Below are 16,495 nucleotides of genomic sequence, written 5' to 3' on the forward strand. Positions count from 1 at the left end.
ATTATTCATTAACTTCAACTTTGAGTAAATCAGTAGTTGTGTTTTCACAAAGTTACGTTTGTGTGAATGAGAATTTAATAAAACCAAAACTAACAATTTGGTTCAACCTGTCACTCTATTCCATACATGTCACTGGTGATAAAATATGGTGAAGATCCTGGATTGAAAGCTGGACTTTTTCACTACTTTTCCATTTTGGTATTCAAAACTAGAATCAGTTCTCAAAATGAACAGTTTACCATATCAGCTCAATTGGGAGAATGTGGTAAGTGTACTAATGTGACCAGAGCCCTGAAGGGATTGCAGGAATATAACATATACAAGACTGCAGAAATGTGGTATGTACAAGAGTGCAAACAAACAGTAATACATTTTGGTACTTAGTCCATTACTGCCCCCTGACCACACACTGGACCTAAAATATGGGGTGGAGGAAACTGAGACAATAAAACTACTACCATTCTTCAACAACATATACACTTCCTGTATTATACTGCACTGTGAATCAAAAACCGAAACACATCAGAAACTGTACTGTGAATTGTAAATCTAAACAGACCAGAAACTGTACAGTAAATCGTAAATGTAAACATATCAGAAACTGTTCTGTGAATTGAAATTCTAAACATATCGGAAATTGTACCGTGAATCATAAAAAAGTATATCAGAAACTGTACTGTGAATCAAAAATCTAAACAGACCAGAAATTGGATTGAAAAGAAAAGCTTATGAAAGGTTCAAGAAACTAGGTACTGTTAGAGCTCTAGAGTTACAAGGGTGCCAGAAAGGAGCTCAAGAATGAAATTAGAAGAGCTAGAAGCCATGAAAGAGCCTTGGAGAGCAGGATTAAGAAAAACCTCAAAGCATTCTACGTGAAGAGCGAGAGGATAAGGGATGACTTACAGCAGATTGAAACACTTGAGCACACAGACATTAAGAAAGAGGATGTACTGGAGCTTTTGAAAGCTATTAAGTTAGATAAGTCTCCAGGACCAGACGAGATACACCCCAGGCTACTGTGGGAAGCGAGGGAAGTTATTGCTGAAACTCTGGTGATGACCTTTGCAGCATCAATAGGGGCAGGAGAAGTACCAGAGGATTAGAAGATTGCAAGTGTCGTTCCTTTGTTCAAGTAAGGGAGTACAGATAACTCAGGAAATTATAGATCAGTGAGTCTGACTTCAGTGGTGGGCAAGTAGTTGGAGAAGATCCCAAGAGGCAGGATTTATGAGCATTTGGAGACATAATCTAATAAGGGATAATCAGCATGGCTTTGTCAAGGACAGGCCATACCTTACGAGTCTGATTGAACTCTTTGAGGATGAAACAAAACATATTGATGAAGGTAGAGCAGTGGATGTAGTGTGGATGGATTTTAGTAAGGCATTTGATAAGGTTCCACATGCAAGGCTCATTCAGAAAGTAATGAGGCATGGAATCCAAGGAGACCTTGCTTTGTGAATCCAGAACTGGCTTGCCCACAGAAGGCAAAGGGTGGTTATGAATGGTTCGCAATGAGGACAGTGACCAGTGGTGTTCAGCAGGGATCTGTTCTGGGACCCCTCCTCTTCGTGATTTTTATAAATGACCTGGATGAGGAAGTAGAAGGGTGGGTTAGTAAGTTTGCTAATGACACAAATGGGGGCGTTGTGGATAGTCTGGAGTATTGTCAGAGTTTACAGCAGGATATCAACAGGATGCAGAACTGGGCTGAGAGGTAGCAGATGGAGTTCAACCCAGGTAAGTATGAAGTGGTTCATTTTGGTAGGTGAAATCTGAAGACAATATAATATGAATGGTAAAACTCTTCGCAGTGAGGAGGATCAGTGAGATCTTGAGGTCTGAGTCCACAGCGCAGATTGACAGTGTTATTAAGAATGCGAATGGTGTGTTGGCCTTCATCAACCATGGGATTGAGTTCAAGAGCCATGAGGTAATTTTACAGCTATATCGGAACCTGGTCAGATCCCTCTTGGAGTACAGTGTTCAGTTCTGGTCACCTCACTTACAGGAAGGATGTGGAAATGATAGAAATGGTTCAAAGGAGATTTACAAGGATGGTGCCTGGATTGGAGAGCATGCCTTATGAGAATGGGTTGAGTGAACTTAGCCTTTTCTCCTTGGAACAACAGAGGATGAGAGATGACCTGATAGAGGTGTATTAGATGATGAGAGACATTGATTGTGTGGATAGGCTTTCTCCCTGGGCTGAAATGGTCCATACTAGGGGGCACAGTTTTAAGGTGCTTGGAAGTAGCTATAAGGGGAACATCAGAGGTAGGTTTTTCACACAGAGAGTGGTGGGTGCATGGAATGCACTGCCAGCGAAGGTGGTAGAGGCGGATACGATAGGATTTTTTAAGGCACTCTTAAAAAATGGGTACATGGAGCTTGGAAGAATAGAGGGCTATGCGATAGGAAAATTCTAGTCAGTTTCTAGTGTAGATTACACGGTTGGCACAACATTATGGGCCCAAGGGCCTGTAATGTGCTGCAGATTTCTATGAATCAAAAATCTAAACATATCAGAAACTTGGCCAAAGGATGGGAGTTGAATATCCAAGGATATATGGTGTATTGGAAAGATAGGTTAGTAGGCAGAGAGGGTGGTGTAGTCCTATGTATAAAAAATATTATTTAATCATTAGAAAGGAATGACATAGGATCAGAAGGTGTAGAATCTCTATGGATTGGGTTAAGAAATGGTAAGGGTAAAAGGATCCTATTGGCAGTTCTACAAAGGCTTTCAAACAGCAGCCAGGATGTGGATTACAAATTACAGCAGGAGATAGAAAAGGCATGTCAGAAGGGCAATGTCATGGTAATTGTTGGGGATTTTAACATGAAAGTGGATTGGGAAAACCAGGCCAGTACTGGACCTCAAGAAAGAGAATTTGTAGAATGTTTATGGGATAGCTTTTTAGAACAACATGTTGTTGAGACCACTATGGGATCAGCTGTGCTGGATTGGGTGTTGTGCAATGATCCGGAGGTGATAAGAGAGCTTAAGGTTAAGGGAACACTGATGGCAATATGATCAATGTTCTATTATGCCAGGCAGGGTTTAAGGATTGGCACAACATTGTGGGTCGAAGGGCCTGTACTGTGCTGTATTGTTCTATGTTCTACTTTGAAATTTGAGAAGGAGAAACTAATTTCCAAAGTGTCGGTATTTCAGTGGAAAAAAGGAAATTACAACAGCATAAGAGGGGAACTAGCCAAGGTTGACTGGAAAGGGACACTAGCAGGAAGGACAGTAGAGCAACAATGGCTGGATTTTCTGAGGAAAATGAGGGAAGTGCAAGACAGACATATTCCAAATAAAAAGAAATTTTTGGTTGGAAGGGGGACACTATCGTGGCTGACAAACGAAGTCAAAGCTAAAGTTAAAGCAAAAGAGAGGGCATACAAGGAAGCCAGAGCTAGTGGCAAGATAGAGGATTGGGAAGCTTTTAAAAACTTGCAGAAGAAAACAAAGAAGGTCATTAGGAAGGAAAAGATGAATTAGGAAAGGAAGCTGGCGACTAATATCAAAGAAGATATTGAATAGATACTGAATTTTGGAAAGTGTATGGTCACGCACTTTGGTGGAAGAAATAAACGGGCAGACCATTATTTAGATGGGGAGATAATTCAAAATACAGAGGTGCAAAGGGATTTGGGAGTCCTTGTGCAGGATACTCTAAAGGTTAAGCTGCAGGTTGAGTCGGTGGTGAAGAAGGCAAATGCAATGTTGGCATTCATTTCTAGAGGTGTAGAACATAAGAGCCGAAATGTGATGTTGAGGCTCTGTAAGGCACTCGTGAGATCACATGGGAATATTTTGTGCAGTTTTGGGCTCCTTATTTTAGAAAGGATATACTGACATTGGAGAGGGTTCAGAGAAGATTCACGAGAATGATTCCAGGAATGAAAGAGTTTCTGTATGAATAATGTCTGGCAGCTCTTGGGCTGTATTCCTTGGAGTTAAGAAGAATGAGGGGGATCTCATAGAAACATTCCATATGTTAAAAGGCCTGAACAGATTAGATATGGCAAAGTTATTTCCCACGGTAGGGGATTCTAAGAAAAAAGGGCACGACTTAAGGACTGAAGTATGTCCATTCAGAACAGAGATGCAGAGAAATTAGTCAGAGGGTGGTAATTCTGTGGAGTTTGTTGCCATGAGTGGCTGTGGTGGCAAAGTCATTCGGTGCATTTAAGGCAGAGATAGAAAGGTTCTTAATTAGCCTAAATGCACCCAATGACTTGACCTCCATAGCCACTCGTGGCAGCAAATTCCACAGAGTTACCACCCTCTGACTAAAGTAATTTCTCTGCATCTCTGTTCTAAATGGACTTCCTTCAGTCCTGAAAGTAACTGTGCTGTGAATCGAAAATCTAAGAATACCAGAAACCATACTGTGAATTGAAGATCTTATAAGAAATTCTACTGTGAATTGTAAATTTAAACATACCAGAAACTGTACTGTGAATCAAAATTCTAAAATGCAACAGCATAAGAAACAGGTTTGAAGGACTACTTTATGGCCTTTAAAAAAGCACATTTTGAAACTTGATAGAGTATTAAATATTGAGGAGAATAAACAGTTGATATTTCAGGCTCAAACTCTTCACCAAGACCGAAATATCAGAAGCCAGAATATTATACTACCCATTCCACTCCAGTCCCAATGAAGGGTCTCGGCCTGAAATGTCAACTGTTTATTCATTCCACAGATGCTGCCTGACATGCTGAGTTCCTTCAGTATCTGGTATGTGTTGCTCCAGACTTCCAACATCTACAGATCTCTTGTAAGAATATAAATACATTTGTTCAAGTAAATATAGCAAGAGTTGTTGAATATGGTGGTTTACCTGCAGTGGAGATCAGCACCTCCCAGGTCTTCGGCTGACACCTCCTCACCAGTTGCAGCTTTCACCTACAGATGTCCAACAACCAGAAGGTGTCATTAATATTTCTGCTTGTCAGTATGAGGGGAGGGCAAATGTTTCACCATAGAATGCTAGCTTCTTCACTTAACTTAGAACTATAGAACACTACAGAACAGAAAACGGGCCATTCAGCCCTTCTAGTCTGTGCCAAAACTTTATTCTGCTAATCCCATTGACCTGCACCCAGTCCATAACACTCCAGACCTCTCCCATCCATGTATATATCCAATTTATTCTTAAAACTTAAAAGTGAGCCCCATGTCAGATGGCAGCTCGTTCCACACTCCCACCACTCTCTGAGTGAAGAAATTCCCCATAATGTTCACCCTAAACCTTTCTCCTTTCACCCTAAAGCCATGTCCTCTTGTATTTCTCTCTCCTAATCTAAGTGGAAAGAGCCTATTCGCATTTACTCTGTCCATACCCCTCATAATTTTGTAAACCTCTATCAAATAAACCGAGGAATAAAGTCCTGATCTGTTCAATCTTTCCCTGTAACTCAATTCCTGAAGAACCAGCAAAATCCTAGTAAATCTTCTCTGCACTCTTTCAATCTTACTGATATCCTTCCTATAGTTAGGTGACCAGAACTGCGCACAATACTCAAAATTTAGCTTCACCAATGTCTTATACAACCTCACCATAACATCCCAACTCCTATACTCAATACTTTGATTTATGAATGCCAGGATGCCAAACGCCTTCTTTACAACCCTGTCTACCTGTGACGCCACTTTCAGGCAACTATGTATCTGAACTCTCAGATCCCTTTGTTCCTCTGCACTTCTCAGTGCCCTACCATTTAGTGTGTGTCCTACCTTGATTTGTCCTTCTAAAATGCAACACCTCACACTTGTCTGCATTAAATTCCATCTGCCATTTTCTGGGCCATTTTTCCATTTGGTCCAGATCCATCTGCAAGCTTTGAAAACCTTCCTTGCTGTCCACAACGCCTCAAATCTTAGCGTCATCAGCAAATTTGCTGATCCATTTACCACATTATCATCTAAATCATTGATATAGACAACAAATAAAAATGGTCCCAGCCTAGCTCCCTGAGGCACACCACGAGTCACAGGCCTCCAGTTTGAGAAGCAATCATCCACTACCACTCTCTGTCTTCTCCCACACAGCCAATTTTGAATCCAGTTTACAACCTCTCCATGGATACCTAGTGTCTGAACCTTCTGAACTAACCTCCCATGTGGGACCTTGTCAAATGCCTTACTAAAGTCCATGTAGACAATATCCACAATCTTTTCTTCATCTACTTTCTTGGTAACATCCTTAAAAAACTCTACAAGATTCATTAAACACGATCTACCACGCACAAAGCCATGCTGACTATCCTTAATCAGCCCTTGGCTGTCCAAATACTTGTATATCTGATCTCTCAGAACACCTTCCAATAATTTACCTACTACTGATGTCAGGCTCACCGGTCTGTAATTACCTGATTTACTTTTGGAGCCTTTTTTAAACAATGGAACAACATGAGCTACCCTCCAATCCTCTGGCACTGCACCCGTGACTGAGGACATTTTAAATATTTCTGCCAGGGCCCCTGCAATTTCTACACTAGTCTCTCTCAAGGTCCGAGGAAATATCATGTCAGGCCCTGGGGATTTATCTACCTTTATTCACTGTAAGGCAGCAAGCACCTCCTCCTCTTTAATCTCTATATGTTCCATGACACTACTGCTTGTTTCCCTTCCATATATGCTATGCCAGTTTCCTGAGTAAATACTGATGCAAAAAAACTGTTTAATATCTCCCTATCTCATGAGGGCCCACACTTAGACGACCACTCTGATCTTCTAGGGGACCAAATTGTCCCTTACTATCCTTTTACTCTTAATATACTTGTAGAAACCCCTTCAGGTTTACATTCACATAACCATATAACAACTACAGCACAGAAACAGGCCATCTCGGCCCTTCTAGTCCGTGCCGAACGCTTACTCTCACCTAATCCCACTGACCCGCACTCAGCCCATAACCCTCCATTCCTTTCCGGTCCATATACCTATCCAATTTTACTTTAAATGACAATATCGAACCTGCCTCTACCACTTCTACTGGAAGCTCGTTCCACACAGCTACCACTCTCTGAGCAAAGAAATTCCCCCTCATGTTACCCTTAAACTTTTGCCCCTTAATTCTCAACTCATGTCCTCTTGTTTGAATTTCCCCTACTCTCAATGGAAAAAGCCTATCCATGTCAACTCTATCTATCCCCCTCATAATTTTAAATACCTCTATCAAGTCCCCCCTCAACCTTCTACGCTCCAAAGAATAAAGACCTAACTTATGGTCACTGGACCCAAAATGCTTGCCTACACATACTACTGTTACCCGACCTGTCTGGTTCCCTAATAGGAGATTAAGAATTGCATCCTCTCTAGTAGGTACCTCTATATATTGATTTAGAAAACTTTTCTGAACACATTTGACAAACTCCAAACCATCTAGCCCCATCAGAGTGTGGGACTCCCAGTCAATATGTGGTAAGTTAAAATCCCCTGTCATGTACCCTGTGACTGGGTTACCAAACCAGCAGAAATGGAATGAAACGTTGGGAGTCTGGTGGTACTGTAACTAAAAGTGTTTATTAGTAAACTAGTAATACAGTACAATAAAATGCAAATATACATATAAAACAGGTTAGCAATGATATATACAGAAGTGTAGAAAAGGAATCAAAACCAAGCTCTATCAAAGTCTACGGGTAAATGAATATTCTTAAGATAATGCAAGTTCAGTTCAGTTCAGTGTAAGTCAAGGTAGTTGCTGTTGTACTGTTGGAGAGAGAGTGCGAGTGAGAGATGAGCAGCTGCAGCAGGCAAACCTTCAATTGTCTTCTTGTTCCGTTGTACCGTTGTGGTCACCAATTATGACCCCTCCGTTCCAGGCCAGACCATTCTTCAGTGATGAACTTGTCACCCAGGCGAGGGTGGACACACACACAAGCCCCCCACCGGCCTGCCTTCACACCCAGTGAGCCTATGACCAATTCCCCTGAATCGATCCTCCAAGCCCCCACCTTCCTGTGGGTGCACAACACTCGTTCAGTGTCCAGTGGCATGTCTGCAGGCATCTCAGCAGACTCGTCTTTTATCTCCCCTGCCAGGGTACCAGCCAGTGTTTCTGCCTCTCTCATCTAAATAGGTTCTCATACCCTCGGGAACATAGCTCTTAAGCTGTTTAAGCTGTTTTAGCTTCTCGAAATCTCCATTGACCCCTTTCACGGCACACCAGCGATCACAGTACATGTGCATTTCTGGGCGGTCCCACAGCTTTCTCAAATTCCGGAATCTCTGCCGGTATGCCTCTGGAACCAGCTCATAACCCCTCAGTATAGCCCACTTTACTTCCTCATAATCCTTAGCCTCATCCACAGACAATGCCGAAAAGGCTTGCTGAGCCTTCCCCTTAAGAACACTCTGTAACAGAACAGCCCACTTCTCCTTAGGCCAGTCCTGATTTGATAGCAACTTTCTCAAAATGGCGGAAGTACCTATCGACATCCATCTCCTCGAATGGGGATACCAACTTAACCTCCTGACCAACCTTGAACCCCCTGACTGGCTCTACAACCTGTCCACCTCCCTGCAATGCCTTTAACTTTAACTTTTCCAGCTCAAACTCTTTCTCCCTTTCATCTCTCTGCCTTTCAGCCTCTTTTCTCTCCTGCACTGCCTCCAGCTTCCTTACCTGGAACTCATGTTCATACTTCATTTTCTCTGCCTGAAGCTGAACCTCAGCCTCAGACAATAGACAATAGGTGCAGAAGTAGACCATTCGGCCCCTCGAGTCTGCACCGCCATTCTGAGATCATGGCTGATCATTCACTATCAATACCCAGTCCCTGCCTTGTCCCCATATCCCTTGATTCCCCTATCCATCAGATATCTATCTAGCTCCTTCTTGAAAGCATCCAGAGAATTGGCCTCCACCGTCTTCCGAGGTAGTGCATTCCACACCTGCACAACTCTCTGGGAGAAGAAGCTCTTCCTCAACTCTGTTTTAAATAACTGACCTCTTATTCTCAATCCATGCCCTCTGGTACTGGACTCTCCCAACATCTGGAACATATTTCCTGCCTCAATCCTATCAAATCCTTTAATTATCAATCAGATCCCCTCTCAATCTCCTCAATTCCAGCATGTACAAGCCCAATCTCTCCAATCTCTCTGCGTAAGACAGCCCTGCCATCCCAGGAATCAACCTAGTGAATCTACGCTGCACTTCCTCAATTGCCAGAATGTCCTTCCTTAAACCTGGAGACCAAAACTGTACACAATATTCCAGGTGTGGTCTCACCAGGGCCCTGTACAAATGCAAAAGGACATCCTTGCTCTTGTATTCAATTCCCCTTGTAACAAAGGCCAACATTCCATTTGCCCTCTTCACTGCCTGTTGCACTTGCTCATTCACCTTCATTGACTGGTGAACTAGGACTCCTAGGTCTCTTTGCATTTCTCCCTTACCTAACTCTACACCGTTCAGACAATACTCTGCCCTCTTGTTCCTGCTTCCAAAGTGGATAACTTCACATTTATTCACATTGAATGACATCTGCCAAGTATCTGCCCACTCACCCAGCCTATCCAAGTCTCCCTGTATTCTCCTAACGTCCTCTTCGCATGTCACACTGCCACCCAGTTTAGTATCGTCAGCAAACTTGCTGATATAGTTTTCAATGCCCTCATCTAAATCATTGACATAAATCGTAAAGAGCTGTGGTCCCAATACAGAGCCCTGTGGTACCCCACTAGTCACCTCCAGCCAGTCCGAGAAACACCCATTCACTGCTACCCTTTGCTTTCTATCTGCCAACCAGTTTTCTATCCATGTTGAAACCCTGCCCCCAATGCCATGAGCTCTGATTTTACTCACCAATCTCCTATGTGGCACCTTATTGAATGCCTTCTGAAAATCTAGGTATACAACATCCACTGGCTTACCCTCGTCTAACATCCTTGTTACACCCTCAAAAAACTCCAACAGATTAGTCAAGCATGATTTGCCCTTGGTAAATCCATGCTGGCTCGGCCTAATCCTATTTCTGCCATCTAGATGTGCCACTATTTCGTCCTTAATAATGGACTCAAGCATCTTCCCCACGACTGACGTTAGGCTAACAGGACGATAGTTCTCCGTTTTCTCTTTCCCTCCCTTCTTGAAAAGTGGGATAACATTAGCCACTCTCCAATCTTCAGGAACTGATCCTGAATCTAAGGAACATTGGAAAATGATAACCAATGCATCCGCAATTTCCTGAGCCACCTCTTTTAGAACCCTCAGATGCAGACCTTCTGGACCCGGGGATTTATTAGCCTTCAGTCCTACCAGTCTACTCAACACAGTTTCTTTCCTAATGTCAATCTGTTTCAATTCCTCTGATATCTTATGACCCTGGCCCATCCATACATCTGGGAGATTGCTTGTGTCCTCCTGGTGAAGACAGATCTAAAGTACGCATTAAATTCTGTTGCCATTTCCCTGTTTCCCATAACAATTTCTCCCAATTCATTCTTCAAGGGGCCAACATTGTTCTTAACTATCTTCTTTCTCTTCACATAGCTAAAAAAGCTTTTGCTATCCCCTTTTATATTCCTGGCTAGACTGAGCTCATACCTGATTTTTTCCCTCCGTATTGCTTTTTTAGTTAAGATCTGCTGCTCCTTAAAACTTTCCCAATCATCTGTATTCCCACTCATCTTAGCCCTGTCATACTTCTTTTTCTTTAATGCTATACAATCTCTGACTGCCTTTGTCAACCACTGTGGCCCCTTCCCTCTCTTTGAATCCTTCCTTCTCATTGGAATGAACTGCTTTTGCATCTTCTGTATTATCCCCAAGAATATCTGCCACTGCTGATCCACTGTCTTTCCTGCCAGGGCATCTGCCCATTTAACTTTGGCCAGCTCTTCCCTCATGGCTCCGTAGTCTCCTTTATTTAATTGCAACACTGACAGCTCTGATCTGCCCCTATCCCTCTCAAATTGTAGATAAAAACTTATCATGTTATGATCACTACTTCCTAATGGCTCCTTTACTTCAAGATCACTTATCAATTCCTGTTCATTACACATCACCAAGTCCAAAATAGCCTCGTTCCTGGTTGGCTCAAGCACAAGCTGTTCCAAAAATACATCCCTTAGACACTCCACAAACTCCCTATCCTGGGGTCCAGCACCTACCTGATTCTCCCAGTTCACCTGCATGTTGAAATCTCCCATAACGACTGCATTACCTTTAGCACATGCCAATGTTAACTCCCGAATCAACTTGTACCCAATATCCACGCTATTGTTTGGGGGCCTGTACACAACACCCATTACCCTTACTATTCCTCAGCTCAATCCACACAGACTCTACTTCCCCTGTTCCCAAGTCACCTCTTGCTAAGGACTGAATCTCATTCCTCACCAACAGGGCCACCCCACCCCCTCTTCCCATATTTCTGTCTCTATGATAGCACGTATACCCTGGTACACTCAATTCCCAGGCCTGATCCCCTTGCAGCCATGTCTCCGTTATCCCAACAATATCGTAGTTCCCCATTTTCATCTGAGCTTCAAGCTCAGATGAAGGGCAAATCAGTTAGTGCTTTACCCTCAACAAACATTTCCAATGCCTCCTCTTCGAATTTCCCCTCGGCTACGTACTGATGTGCTATTAACAGCTGTACCTGAGCCTGACTTTAAGGGTAACGTGAGGGGGAATTTTTTTTCCCATTAGCTTACTCTTTTCTAGATTCATCCGATAGGGGTGCTGTTTAATAGGCTGGGCTGAAGTAACAATAACATATTGTCCCCTTGCATCGCCTCGGGATATCTGGACATAAATCTGCATGCCTGTTAATTAGTTTTGTCAGCAGCTTGCTCTGATTAGGGGTTAAGTGAGAGCCCTTATCAGCAAAGTTGGCCAAAACAACAGAGTTCTTTAGTCTAGTGGGCACTATGTTTATCTTTTCAAGATGCTCTGGCCCCTCGTTATCAATTCTTACAGCCTCATTTGTTTTTGTGAAAGCACTGACTGGGGCAGCTTTTGGATCACTTAAATATGTATGTTATTTTGTTGTTATGCTGTGCAGTTTTATGTCAAATATTTAGTAAACCTACGTAAACTATGCCATGTGCACATTCAGTGCACACATACTTCTGTCACAGGAAAAAAATCTGCACAACATAACATTTTTGCGCACACTGACTACTAAAAATTAGAGGGAACATTGGTCACCACTGCAGTTTGTGGCCAAGCATTCCACAGATTTACTACTCTCTGGTTAGAAAAGTTCCTCTTTATCTCTGTTCTAAAGTGTCACCCCACAATTTTGAGGCTGTGTCCTCTAGTTCTGGATACCCCACCATAGAAAACATTCTCTCCACATCCACCCTATACAGTCTTTTTAACATTCAGTAGGTTTCAGTGAGATCCCCCTCCTTGCATTCTTCTGAATTCTAGTCATCAAATACTGAGAGTTAGACACTCTCTTTATTCATCTTCTTCCCTTCTGCCACCTGATTCCTAAATGGCCATTGAACCCATGAACAAAATCTCACTTTTGTTTAATATTCATTATTTCTGTTTTTATAGGATTCTTAATCTATTCAATATATAGACATAGCAATTTATTTATTTATTTGTACTTTTTTTTTCTTCAGCATTATGTATTGCATTGAACTGCTGCTGCTAAGTTAACAAATTTCATGACACGTGCCGGTGATAATAAACCTGATTCTGATTGTCACTTATATGCTGAACATAGAACACAACAGCATAGTACAGGACCTCGGACTCACAATGTTCAGCCAACTTTTTAACCTACTCCAAGATCAATCTTACCCTTCCCTCCCACATAGCCCTTCACTCTTCTTTCATCAGCGTGCCTATCTACAAGTCTCTTAAATGTCCCTACTGCATCTGTCTCTGCCACCATTCCTGGCAATGTGTTCCATGCACGCACCAGTCTCTGTGTGAAAAACCTATCTATGATATTCTCTGTATGCTTTCCTTCAAAGACTTTAAAATTATGCCCTCTGATATGAACCATTTCTGTCCTTGGAAAGAGTATCTGGTTATCCATTCAATCTATGCCTCTTACCTTGTGACTGTAACCTTTTGGTATACTTTTGTACATTTGTTGTGAATAATAAAAATTCAGTGAGAAATACCTGATAGATGGAATCCTAAAGCTGACCCTGGTAAATGACAAGGGCACAGCTATTCATATGAAGTTGTTATGACAAATACGAGCTTGATCGTCATTTTCACCCCAATCCCAGAGTTTCATACACACAGAAACTACACGTACTAGAGGTGGGCCTCCTAAGAAAATTGTTCCTTGATTCTTCACGATAATACTTTCATCAGCCATGGCAGGTACGTATGCCCCTCCTGCTGTGCATGAACCCATCACCACTGCAATCTAGAAACAGAGAAATAATCAAAAAATTTACAAATAGTTTTTATTATCAGAACTGCTTCTAGGTGAGCTATTCAGCTGAATATCAGAAATGTTCCATTGTGAGTTATACAGTTTAATGTCATAACTGTTTCATTTTGAATTGTTTAGTTTAATATCAGAATAACTTCATTAACTATTCTCACTGTTTCACAATGGAGTCTTTCTTTAACTATTCTCACTGTTTCATAGAACAAAGAAATCTACAGTACATTACAGGCCCTTCGACCTACAATGTTGTAGAAACATAGAAAATAGGTGCAGGAGTAGACCATTCGACCCTTCGAGCCTGCACCGTCATTCAGTATGATCATGGCTGATCATCCAACTCAGAACCCTGTACCTGCTTTCTCTCCATACCCCCTAATCCCTTTAGCCACAAGGGCCATATCTAACTTCTTCTTAAATACAGCCAATGGACTGGCCTCAACTGTTTCCTGTGGCAGAGAATTCCACAGATTCACCACTCTCTGTGTGAAGAGGTTTTTCCTCGTCTCGGTCCTAAAAGGCTTCCCCTTTATCCTTAAACTGTGACCCCTTGTTCTGGACTTCCCCAACATCAGAAACAATCTTCCTGCATCTAGCCTGTCTAATCCCTTTAGAATTTTATACGTTTCAATAAGAACCCCCTCAATCTTCTAAATCCCAGCGAGTATAAGCCTAGTCGATCCAGTCTTTCTTCATATAAAAGTCCTGTCATCCCAGGAATCAATCTGGTGAACCTTCTTTGTACTCCCTCTATGGCAAGAATGTCTTTCCTCAGATTAGGGGACCAAAACTGCACACAATACTCTAGGTGCAGTCTCACCAAGGCCTTGTACAACTGCAGTACAATCTCCCTGCTCCTGTACTCAAATCCTCTTGCTATGAATGCCAACATACCATTTGCCTTTTTCACCACCTGCTGTACCTGCATGCCCACTTTCAATGACTAGTGTACAATTACACCCAGGTCTCACTGCACCTCTCCTTTTCTTAATCGGCCACCATTCAGATAATAATCTGTTTTCCTGTTCTTGCAACCAAAGTGGATAACCTCACATTTATCCACATTAAATTGCATCTGCCATGAATTTGCCCACTCACCTAACCTATCCAAGTCACCCTGCATCCTCATAGCATCCTTCTCACAGCTAACACCGCCGCCCAGCTTCGTGTCATCCGCAAACTTGGAGATGCTGCATTTAATTCCCTCGTCTAAATCATTAATATACATTGTAAACAACTGTGGTCACAGCACTGAGCCTTGCGGTACCCCACTAGTCACTGTCTGCCATTCTGAAAAGGCCCCGTTTACTCCCACTCTTTGCTTCCTGTCTGCCAACCAATTCTCTATCCACATCAATACCATACCCCCAATACCGTGTGCTTTAAGTTTGCACACTAATCTCCTGTGTGGGACCTTGTCAAAAGCCTTTTGAAAATCTAAATATACCACATCCACTGGCTCTCCCCTATCCACTCTACTAGTTACATCTTCAAAAAATTCTCTAACATTCGTCAGACATGACTTTCCTTTCACAAATCCATGCTGACTTTGTCCAATGATTTCACCGCTTTCCAAATGTGCTGTTATCACATCTTTGATAACCAACTCTAGCATTTTCCCCACCACTGATGTCAGGCTAACCGGTCTATAATTCCCCGGTTTTTCTCTCCTTCCTTTTTTAAAAAGTGGGGTTACATTAGCCACCCTCCAATCCTCAGGAACTAATCCAGAATCTAAGGAGTTTTGAAAAATTATCACTGATGCATCCACTATTTCTTGGGCTACTTCCTTAAGCACTCTGTTGTGCCGACCATGTAACCTACTCTAGAAACTGCCTAGCATTTCCCTAGCACATAGCCCTCTATTTTACTAAGCTCCATGTACCTATCTAAAAGACTCTATTGTATCCACTTCCACTACCACGGCCTGCAGTGCATTCCACGCACTCGTCACTCTCTCTGTGAAAAACTTACCCCTGACATAACCTTGGTACCTATTTCCAAGCACCTTGAAACTATGCCCCCTCATATTACCCATTTCAGCCCTGGGAAAAAGCCTCTGGCTATCCACACGATCAATGCACCTCATCATCTTACACACCTCTATCAGTTCACCTCTCATCCTCCATCGCTCCAAGGAGAAAAGGCCAAGTTCGCTCAACCTATTATAATAAAGCACACTCTCCAATCCAGGCAACATCCTTGGAAATCTCCTCTGCACTCTCTTTATAGTATCCACATCCTTCCGGTAGTGAGGTGACCAGAACTGAACACAGTACTTCAAGTGGGGTCTGACCAAGGTCTTATATAGCTGTAACATTACCTCAACGGCTCTTTAACTTAACCTCATGGTTGATGAAGGCCAACACACCACACACCTTCTTTGCAACACTGTCAATCTGTGCAGTGTCTTTGAGTGTCCTATGAACATGGGCCCCAAAATCTCTCAGATCCTGCACATTGCCAAGAGTTGCACCATTAATATTACATTCTGTCTTCAAATTTGACCAACCAAAACGAACCACCTCATATTTATCTGGGTTGAACTCCACCTGCCACTTCTCAGCCCAGTTCTGCATCCTATCAATGTCCCACTGTAACCTCTGACAGCCCTCCACACTATCCACAACACCTCCAACCTTTGTGTCATCAGCAAATTTACTAACCCATCCCTCCACTTCCTCATCCAGGTCAATTATAAAAATCATTAAGAGTAGGGGTCCCAGAACAGATCCCTTGCGGAACACCACTAGTCACCGACCTCCATGCAGAATATGAATGATCTACAACCACCCTTTGCCTTCTGGATTCACAAAGCAAGGTCTCCTTGGATCCCATGCCTCCTTACATTCTGAAGGAGCCTTCCATGAGGAACCTTTACCAAATGCCTTACTGAAATCCATATACACTACATCCACTGCTCTACCTTCATCAATATGTTTTGTTACATCCTCAAGGAATTGTCTTGTTAAACATGATCTACCCTTGACAAAACCATGCTGACTATCGCTTATCAGATTATGTCTCTCCAAATGCTTATAAATCCTGTCTCTCAGGTTCTTTTCGAACAACTTGCCCACCACTGATGTCAGACTCACT

At 42.5% G+C, this 16,495-nt stretch overlaps 1 protein-coding gene across 2 annotated transcripts in view; it reads right to left on the reverse strand.

Annotated features, from left to right (window-relative positions):
• Positions 1-16,495, reverse strand: part of mccc2 (methylcrotonyl-CoA carboxylase subunit 2) — a 181,417-nt gene that overhangs the window by 99,080 nt on the left and 65,842 nt on the right. For both annotated transcript variants that reach the window (XM_059969286.1, XM_059969287.1), the window contains exons 7-8: positions 13,259-13,372; positions 4,858-4,922 (exon numbers count right to left, since the gene is read on the reverse strand). In XM_059969286.1, coding sequence (XP_059825269.1) covers positions 4,858-4,922; positions 13,259-13,372 — 179 coding nt within the window. The remainder of the gene's footprint in view (positions 1-4,857; positions 4,923-13,258; positions 13,373-16,495) is intronic.

This window comes from Hypanus sabinus, chromosome 5, assembly GCF_030144855.1.
Source record: "Hypanus sabinus isolate sHypSab1 chromosome 5, sHypSab1.hap1, whole genome shotgun sequence".
Taxonomy (NCBI): domain Eukaryota; kingdom Metazoa; phylum Chordata; class Chondrichthyes; order Myliobatiformes; family Dasyatidae; genus Hypanus; species Hypanus sabinus.